This window comes from Streptopelia decaocto (genome assembly GCF_964273445.1).
Source record: "Streptopelia decaocto genome assembly, contig: HAP1_SCAFFOLD_564, whole genome shotgun sequence".
Lineage (NCBI taxonomy): Eukaryota > Metazoa > Chordata > Aves > Columbiformes > Columbidae > Streptopelia > Streptopelia decaocto.
Genome location: NW_028114975.1, coordinates 49,620 through 59,303, shown reverse-complemented (window position 1 = coordinate 59,303; position 9,684 = coordinate 49,620). Strand labels below are relative to the sequence as shown.

At 57.3% G+C, this 9,684-nt stretch overlaps 1 protein-coding gene across 1 annotated transcript in view; it reads left to right on the top strand.

Annotated features, from left to right (window-relative positions):
• Positions 1-249: 249 nt before the first annotated feature.
• Positions 250-9,684, top strand: part of CXXC1 (CXXC finger protein 1) — a 32,763-nt gene continuing 23,328 nt past the window's right edge. The window contains exons 1-7 of the mRNA XM_082077640.1: positions 250-408; positions 493-590; positions 1,714-1,814; positions 3,265-3,374; positions 4,477-4,632; positions 8,432-8,458; positions 8,847-8,882. Coding sequence (XP_081933766.1) covers positions 265-408; positions 493-590; positions 1,714-1,814; positions 3,265-3,374; positions 4,477-4,632; positions 8,432-8,458; positions 8,847-8,882 — 672 coding nt within the window. The 5' untranslated portion in view covers positions 250-264. The remainder of the gene's footprint in view (positions 409-492; positions 591-1,713; positions 1,815-3,264; positions 3,375-4,476; positions 4,633-8,431; positions 8,459-8,846; positions 8,883-9,684) is intronic.

The following is a 9,684-nucleotide window of genomic DNA, read 5'->3' as shown; positions in this document are numbered from 1 at the left end:
CCTCCCCGAACTCCTGGGTCCCTCCCCGAACTCCTGGGTCCCTCCCCGAACTCCTGGGTCCCTCCTGACCCCGCCCCCTCAGGCTCCTGCAGGACATGGAGCGGCTGCAGCGCCCCCTGGAGGCCCCGACCCCGTAACGAGAGACGGAAAACGTCCCCCTGTCTGTCCCCATGTCCCCCTGTCTGTCCCCAATGTCCCCAATAAACGCCCCTTTTATTCACCTCCATCCGGGTCCCGCCGCTTCAATTCAACCGCCCCCCCAACATGGCCGCCGCCTTTCGCTCCTCCCCCTGGGCGCCGCCATGTTTGCGCCGTAACGCCCCCCATCCGTACGGCAACGCACCGGAAGTCGCCCCTCCCACTTCCGCTTTCCGCGGCCTTCGCGTCGGCGGCGACAGCGCAACGATGGTGACAGAAGCGCGGGCGGAATTTGGGGTGAATTCGGGGGGTTTTGGGGTTCGCGAGGGAGCTGATGGGTGTGATTTGAAGCAGGACAGCGAGTTTTCGGACGCGGAGGCGCCGGCGGGCGGGGAGGAGAACGCGCCGGTTTATTGTGTGTGCAGGAAACCCGACATCAACTGCTTCATGATGTGAGTGAGGGGCCGGACGCCTGGGTCCCTTCCCCGAACTCCTGGGTCCCTCCCCGAACTCCTGGGTCCCTTTCCCGAACTCCTGGGTCCCTTCCCGAACTCCTGGGTCCCTTCCCGAACTCCTGGGTCCCTCCCGAACTCCTGGGTCCCTCCCGAACTCCTGGGTCCCTTTCCCGAACTCCTGGGTCCCTTTCCCGGACGCCTGGGTCCCTTTCCCGAACTCCTGGGTCCCTCTGGAACGCCTGGGTCCCTTTCCCGGACTCCTGGGTCCCCCTTGAACACCTGGGTCCCCATTATGGTCCCTTTCCCCGAACTCCTGGGTCCCTCCCGAACTCCTGGGTCCCTTTCCTCGAACTCCTGGGTCCCTCCCGAACTCCTGGGTCCCCATTATGGTCCCTTTCCCGAACTCCTGGGTCCCTTTCCCCGAACTCCTGGGTCCCTTCCCGAACTCCTGGGTCCCTTTCCCGAACTCCTGGGTCCCTTTCCCGAACTCCTGGGTCCCTTTCCTGAACTCCTGGGTCCCTCCCGAACTCCTGGGTCCCTCCCGAACTCCTGGGTCCCCATTATGGTCCCTTTCCCCGAACTCCTGGGTCCCCTCTCCCGAACTCCTGGGTCCCTTTCCCGGACTCGACTCCTGGGTCCCTCCCGAACTCCTGGGTCCCTCCCGAACTCCTGGGTCCCTCCTGAACACCTGGGTCCCCATTATGGTCCCTCTCCTGAACTCCTGGGTCCCTTTCCTCGAACTCCTGGGTCCCTTTCCCGAACTCCTGGGTCCCTTTCCCGAACTCCTGGGTCCCTTTCCCGAACGCCTGGGTCCCTTTCCCGGACTCCTGGGTCCCTTTCCCGGACTCCTGGGTCCCCCTTGAACACCTGGGTCCCCATTATGGTCCCTTTCCCCGAACTCCTGGGTCCCTTTCCCGAACTCCTGGGTCCCTTTCCCGAACTCCTGGGTCCCTTTCCCGGACGCCTGGGTCCCTTTCCGGACTCCTGGGTCCCTTCCCGAACTCCTGGGTCCCTCCCGAACTCCTGGGTCCCTCCCGAACTCCTGGGTCCCTCCCGAACTCCTGGGTCCCTCTCCCGAACTCCTGGGTCCCTCCCGAACTCCTGGGTCCCCCGTTGGCAGCGGCTGCGACAACTGCAACGAGTGGTTCCACGGCGACTGCATCAACATCACGGAGAAGATGGCCAAGGCCATTCGGGAATGGTACTGCCGGCAGTGCCGCGGTGAGCCGGACGCCTGGGTCCCTTTTGGGGGGTCCCTGGGGGGGCTGGGGGCCCATTTTGGGGGGATTTGGGCTCATTTTGGGGGTTTTATGGGGGTTTCTGGGTCCTTATTTGAGGTCTCCCGGACGCCTGGGTCCCATTTTGGGGACACCCGGACGCCTGGGTCCCTCTCCCGGATGCCTGGGTCCCTTATTTGGGGTCTCCCGGACGCCTGGGTCCCTTTTTAGGGGGTCCCTGGGGGGGCCGGGGTCCCATTTTGGGGGGATTTGGGCTCATTTTGGGGGTTTTATGGGGGTTTCTGGGTCCCATTTTGGGGACACCCGGACGCCTGGGTCCCTCTCCCGGATGCCTGGGTCCCTTATTTGGGTCTCCCGGATGCCTGGGTCCCTTTTCAGGGGGTCCCTGGGGGGGCTGGGGTCCCATTTTGGGGGGATTTGGGCTCATTTGGGGGGTTTTATGGGGGTTTCTGGGTCCCTCATTGGGGTCTCCCGGACGCCTGGGTCCCTCTCCCGGACGCCTGGGTCCCTTATTTGGGGCACTCGGACGCCTGGGTCCCATTTTGGGGACACCCGGATGCCTGGGTCCCTTATTTGGGTCTCCCAGATGCCTGGGTCCCTTTTTCGGGGGTCCCTGGGGGGGCTGGGGTCCCATTTTGGGGGGATTTGGGCTCATTTGGGGGGTTTTATGGGGGTTTCTGGGTCCCTTATTGGGGTCTCCCGGACGCCTGGGTCCCTCTCCCGGACGCCTGGGTCCCTTTTCAGGGGGTCCCTGGGGGGGCTGGGGTCCCATTTTGGGGGGATTTGGGCTCATTTGGGGGCTTTTATGGGGGTTTCTGGGTCCCTCATTGGGGTCTCCCGGACGCCTGGGTCCCTTATTTGGGGCACTCGGACGCCTGGGTCCCATTTTGGGGACACTCGGACGCCTGGGTCCCTTTTCAGGGGGTCCCTGGGGGGGGCGGGGTCCCATTTTGGGGGGATTTGGGCTCATTTGGGGGGTTTATGGGGGTTTATGGGTCCCTTATTTGAGGTCTCCCGGACGCCTGGGTCCCTTATTGGGATCTCCCGGACGCCTGGGTCCCTTATTTGGGGTCTCCCGGACGCCTGGGTCCCTTTTTAGGGGGTCCCTGGGGGAGCCGGGGTCCAATTTTGGGGGGATTTGGGCTCATTTGGGGGGTTTTATGTGGGTTTCTGGGTCCTTATTTGAGGTCTCCCGGACGCCTGGGTCCCTTATTTGGGTCTCCCGGACGCCTGGGTCCCTTTACAGGGGGTCCCGGGGGGGCTGGGGTCCCATTTTGGGGGGATTTGGGCTCATTTTGGGGGTTTTATGGGGGTTTCTGGCTCCTTATTTTGAGCTCTCCCGGATGCCTGGGTCCCTTTTTTGGGGTTCCCGGATGCCTGGGTCCCTCCCGGACGCCTGGGTCCCTCGCTGAGTCGTCCCCTCCCCCCCCCAGAGAAGGACCCCACCCTGGAGATCCGGTACCGGCACAAGAAATGGCGGGAAAAGGAGCGAGACCCCGAAACCCCCAAATCCCAGGAGACCGACCACGGACGGGCCGCCAAGGTGAGGACCCAGGCGTCCGGGAGGGACCCAGGCGTCCGGGAGGGACCCAGGCGTCCGGGGAGGGACCCAGGCGTCCGGGGAGGGACCCAAAAAAGGGACCCAGGCATCCGAGAGAGCCCCAAACAAGGGACCCAGGCGTCCGGGAGACCTCAAACAAGGGACCCAGGCGTCCGGGAAAGGGACCCAGGCGTTCGGGAGATCTTAAATAAGGGACCCAGGCGTCCGGGAGAGGGACCTAGGCGTCCGGGAGACCCCCAAAAAGGGACCCAGGCATCCGGGAGACCTCAAACAAGGGACCCAGGTGTCCGGGAAAGGGACCCAGGCGTTCGGGAGATCTTAAATAAGGGACCCAGGCGTCCGGGAGGGACCCAGGTGTCCAAGAGACCCCCAAAAAAGGGACCCAGGTGTCCAAGAGACCCCCAAAAAAGGGACCCAGGCGTCTGGGAGACCCCCAAAAAAGGGACCCAGGCGTCCGGGAGATCCCCAAAAAAGGGACCCAGGCGTCCGGGAGATCCCCAAACAAGGGACCCAGGCGTCCGGGAGACCCCCAAAAAAGGGACCCAGGCGTTCGGGAGACCTCAAACAAGGGACCCAGGCGTCCGGGAGGGACCCAGGTGTCCAAGAGACCCCCAAACAAGGGACCCAGGCATCTGGGAGATCCCCAAAAAAGGGACCCAGGCGTCCAGGAGAGGGACCCAAAAAAGGGACCCAGGTGTCCGGGAGACCTCAAACAAGGGACCCAGGCATCCGGGAAAGGGACCCAGGCGTTCGGGAGAGGGACCCAGGCGTCCGAGAGACCCCAAAAATGGGACCCAGGCATCCGGGAGAGGGACCCAGGCGTTCGGGAGACCTCAAATAAGGGACCCAGGCGTCCGAGAGACCCCCAAAAAAGGGACCCAGGCGTTCGGGAGACCTCAAACAAGGGACCCAGGCGTCTGGGAGAGGGACCCAGGCGTTCGGGAGACCTCAACCAAGGGACCCAGGCGTCCGGGAGACCCCCAAACAAGGGACCCAGGCGTCCGGGAAAGGCCCCCAGGCATCCCGTACCCCCCTCCCCGGACGCCTGGGTCCCCCCCGGACGCCTGGGTCCCTGTTTGGGCAGGTGAAGCGCTCGGCGCGGATGTGCGGGGAGTGCGAGGCGTGCCGGCGCCCCGAGGACTGCGGGCTCTGCGACTTCTGCCGCGACATGAAGAAGTTCGGGGGGCCCAACAAGATCCGCCAGAAGTGCCGCCTGCGCCAGTGCCAGCTGCGCGCACGGGTGGGTCACGCGTGTGCTTAGCGTGTGCGTAGCGTGTTCTGAGCGTGTTCTGAGCGTGTTCTGAGCGTGTTCGGAACAGTTTGGGTGTGTGGTTTGTGTTGTGTTCCTAGCGTGTTCTTAGTGTGTTCTTAGCGTGTTCTAAATGGTTTTGGTGTGTTCTTAGCGTGTTCTTAGCGTGTTCTGAATGGTTTTGGCGTGTTCTTAGCGTGTTCGGAATGGTTTTGGCGTGTTCTTAGAGTGTTCTTAGCGTGTTCTGAATGGTTTTGGCGTGTTCTTAGCGTGTTCTGAATGGTTTTGGTGTGTTCTTAGCGTGTTCTTAGCGTGTTCTGACTGGCTTTGGTGTGTTCTTAGCGTGTTCGGAATGGTTTTGGTGTGTTCTTAGCGTGTTCTGTTGGTTTGGGCGTGTTCTTAGTGTGTTCTTAGCGTGTTCTTAGCGTGTTCTGGTTGGTTTGGGCGTGTTCTTATTGTGTTCTGAATGGTTTTGGCGTGTTCTTAGCGTGTTCGGAATGGTTTTGGTGTGTTCTTAGTGTGTTCGGAATGGTTTTGGCGTGTTCTTAGCGTGCTCGGAATGGTTTTGGCGTGTTCTTAGTGTGTTCTCAATGGTTTTGGCGTGTTCTTAGTGTGTGCTGAATGGTTTTGGTGTGTTCTTAGCGTGTTCTGGTTGGTTTGGGCGTGTTCTTAGCGTGTGCTGAATGGTTTTGGTGTGTTCTTAGCGTGTTCTGAATGGTTTTGGCGTGTTCTTAGCGTGTTCGGAATGGTTTTGGCGTGTTCTTAGCGTGTTCGGAATGGTTTTGGCGTGTTCTTAGCGTGTTCTGAATGGTTTTGGCGTGTTCTTAGCGTGTTCTTAGCGTGTTCTGAATGGTTTTGGTGTGTTCTTAGCGTGTTCTTAGCGTGTTCGGAATGGTTTTGGCGTGTTCTTAGCGTGTTCGGAATGGTTTTGGTGTGTTCTTAGCGTGTTCGGAATGGTTTTGGCGTGTTCTTAGCGTATTCGGAATGGTTTTGGTGTGTTCTTAGCGTGTTTTGAATGGTTTTGGCGTGTTCTTAGCGTGTTCTGAATGGTTTTGGTGTGTTCTTAGCGTGTTCTTAGCGTGTTCTGAATGGTTTTGGTGTGTTCTTAGCGTGTTCTGAATGGTTTTGGTGTGTTCTTAGCGTATTCTGAATGGTTTTGGTGTGTTCTTAGCGTGTTCGGAATGGTTTTAGTGTGTTCTTAGCATGTTCTTAGTGTGTTCTGAATGGTTTTGGCGTGTTCTTAGCGTGTTCTTAGTGTGTTCGGAATGGTTTTGGCGTGTTCTTAGCATGTTCTGAATGGTTTTGGTGTGTTCTTAGCGTGTTCTTAGCGTGTTCGGAATGGTTTTGGCGTGTTCTTAGTGTGTGCTGAATGGTTTTGGTGTGTTCTTAGCGTGTTCTTAGCGTGTTTGGAATGGTTTTGGCGTGTTCTTAGCGTGTTCGGAATGGTTTTGGTGTGTTCTTAGCGTGTTCGGAATGGTTTTGGCGTGTTCTTAGTGTGTTCGGAAGGGTTTTGGTGTGTTCTTAGCGTGTTCGGAATGGTTTTGGTGTGTTCTTAGTGTGTTCGGAATGGTTTTGGTGTGTTCTTAGCGTGTTCTTAGCGTGTTTGGAATGGTTTTGGCGTGTTCTTAGTGTGTTCTGAATGGTTTTGGTGTGTTCTTAGCGTGTTCTTAGCGTGTTCTGAATGGTTTTGGTGTGTTCTTAGCGTGTTCTGGTTGGTTTTGGCGTGTTCTTAGCGTGTTCTTAGCGTGTTCTGAATGGTTTTGGCGTGTTCTTAGCGTGTTCTTAGTGTGTTCGGAATGGTTTTGGCGTGTTCTTAGCGTGTTCTTAGCGTGTTCGGAATGGTTTTGGCGTGTTCTTAGTGTGTTCTGAATGGTTTTGGTGTGTTCTTAGTGTGTTCTTAGCGTGTTCTGAATGGTTTTGGCGTGTTCTTAGTGTGTTCTGAATGGTTTTGGCGTGTTCTTAGCGTGTTCTTAGCGTGTTCGGAATGGTTTTGGTGTGTTCTTAGCATGTTCTGAATGGTTTTGGTGTGTTCTTAGTGTGATCTGAATGGTTTTGGCGTGTTCTTAGTGTGATGTGAATGGTTTTGGTGTGTTCTTGGCGTGTTCTTAGCATGTTCGGAATGGTTTTGGCGTGTTCTTAGCGTGTTCTTAGCGTGTTCGGAATGGTTTTGGTGTGTTCTTAGCGTGTTCTTAGCGTGTTCTGAACAGTTTGGGCGTGTTCTTAGCGTGTTCTTAGTGTGTTCTGAATGGTTTTGGCGTGTTCTTAGCGTGTTCTTAGCGTGTTCTTAGCGTGTTCTTAGCGTGTTCTGACTGGCTTTGGCGTGTTCTTAGCGTGTTCTGAATGGTTTTGGCGTGTTCTTAGCGTGTTCTGAATGGTTTTGGCGTGTTCTTAGCGTGTTCTGAATGGTTTTGGCGTGTTCTTAGTGTGTTCTGAATGGTTTTGGTGTGTTCTTAGTGTGTTCTTAGCGTGTTCGGAATGGTTTTGGCGTGTTCTTAGCGTGTTCTGAATGGTTTTGGCGTGTTCTTAGTGTGTTCTGAATGGTTTTGGTGTGTTCTTAGCGTGTTCTGAATGGTTTTGGTGTGTTCTTAGCGTGTTCTGAATGGTTTTGGTGTGTTCTTAGCGTGTTCTGAATGGTTTTGGTGTGTTCTTAGCGTGTTCGGAATGGTTTTGGTGTGTTCTTAGCGTGTTCTGAATGGTTTTGGCGTGTTCTTAGCGTGTTCTGAATGGTTTTGGCGTGTTCTTAGCGTGTTCTTAGCGTGTTCTGAATGGTTTTGGCGTGTTCTTGGCGTGTTCTTAGCGTGTTCGGAATGGTTTTGGCGTGTTCTTAGTGTGTTCGGAATGGTTTTGGCGTGTTCTTAGCATGTTCTTAGCGTGTTCTGGTTGGTTTGGGCGCGTGGTTTGTGTTGTGTGTCTTGTGGCTTTAACATGAGTTCATAGCATGTTCTGAGCGTGTTCTTAGCGTGTTCGGAATGGTTTGGGCCTGTGGTTTGTGTTGTGTGTCTTATGACTCTAACACGTGTTCGTAGCGTGTTCGTAGCGTGTTCGTAGCATGTTCGTAGCATGTTCGTAGCGTGTTTGGAACAGTTTCGGCGTGTGGTTTGTGTTGTGTGGCTTGTGGCTTTAACACGTGTTCTTAGCGTGTTCTTAGCGTGTTCTTAGCGTGTTCTGAACAGTTTGGGCGTGTGGTTTGTCTTGTGTGGCTTGTGGCTTTCACATGTGTTCTTAGTGTGTTCTTAGTGTGTTCTTAGTGTGTTCTTAGTGTGCTCTTAGTGTGTTCTTAGCGTGTTCTGAATGGTTTGGGTGTGTGGTTTGTGTTGTGTGGCTGGTGGGTTTAACACGTGTTCTTAGCGTGTTCTTAGTGTGTTCTTAGTGTGTTCCGAATGGTTTTGGCACGTGGTTTGCGTTACTGTTTAGTGTGTTCTTAGTGTGTCCTGCCATGTTCGTAGCGTGTTCTTAGCGTGTTCTTAGCGTGTTCCAAATGGTTTGGGTGTGTGGTTTGTGTTGTGTGGCTTGTGGCTTTAACACGTGTTTTTAGCGTGTGCTTAACATGTTCTTAGTGTGTGCTTAGCGTGTTCGGAATGGTTTGGCGTGTGGTTTGTGTTCTTAGCGTGTTCTTAGTGTGTTCTTAGCGTGTTCGGAATGGTTTGGGCCTGTGGTTTGTGTTCTTAGCGTGTTCGGAATGGTTTGGGCGCGTGGTTTGTGTTGTGTGGCTGGTGACTCTAACACGTGTTCATAGCGTGTTCTTGGCGTGTTCTTGGTGTGTCACTGACGTGTCCCCTTCTCCCCACAGGAATCCTACAAGTATTTCCCCGCCTCGGTGAGTACCCGGACGCCTGGGTCCCTCTCCCCCGAACTCCTGGGTCCCTCCCGAACTCCTGGGTCCCTTTCCCGAACTCCTGGGTCCCTTTCCCCCGAACTCCTGGGTCCCTTTCCCCCGAACTCCTGGGTCCCTTTCCCCCGAACTCCTGGGTCCCTCCCGAACTCCTGGGTCCCTCTCCCGAACTCCTGGGTCCCTCCCGAACTCCTGGGTCCCTTTCCCCCGAACTCCTGGGTCCCTCCCGAACTCCTGGGTCCCCCCCGAACTCCTGGGTCCCTCCAGAACTCCTGGGTCCCTCCAGAACTCCTGGGTCCCTTTCCCCCGAACTCCTGGGTCCCCCCCGAACTCCTGGGTCCCTCCCAAACTCCTGGGTCCCTTTTTCCCCCAGGATCTGGGCAGCGGCCCCTGTGAGGAGCACGGGATGGTGAGTGACCAGAACCCCTGAGACACCCCAAAAACCCCCCTGACCCCCCAAACTGCGACCTGAGCCCTGTCCCCCTGTCCCCCTGTCCCCCTGTCCCCATGTCCCCCTGTCCCCATATCCCCCTGTCCCCCTGTCCCCCTGTCCCCCTGTCCCCATATCCCCCTGTCCCCCTGTCCCCCTGTCCCCATGTCCCCATATCCCCCTGTCCCCCTGTCCCCATGTCCCCCTGTCCCCATGTCCCCATGTCCCCATATCCCCATGTCCCCCTGTCCCCCTGTCCCCCTGTCCCCCTGTCCCCCTGTCCCCATATCCCCCTGTCCCCATGTCCCCATGTCCCATATCCCAATGTCCCCCTGTCCCCCTGTCCCCCTGTCCCCATGTCCCCATGTCCCCCTGTCCCCCTGTCCCCCTGTCCCCCTGTCCCCATATCCCCCTGTCCCCATGTCCCCCTGTCCCCCTGTCCCCCTGTCCCCCTGTCCCCCTGTCCCCATGTCCCCCTGTCCCCATGTCCCCATGTCCCCATGTCCCCATGTCCCCATATCCCCCTGTCCCCCTGTCCCCCTGTCCCCCTGTCCCCATATCCCCCTGTCCCCATGTCCCCATGTCCCCCTGTCCCCCTGTCCCCATGTCCCCCTGTCCCCCTGTCCCCCTGTCCCCATATCCCCCTGTCCCATATCCCCCTGTCCCCCTGTCCCCCTGTCCCCATGTCCCCCTGTCCCCCTGTCCCCTTGTCCCCCTGTCCCCCTGTCCCCATGTCCCCCTGTCCCCCTGTCCCCCTGTCCCCATATCCCCCTGTCCCATA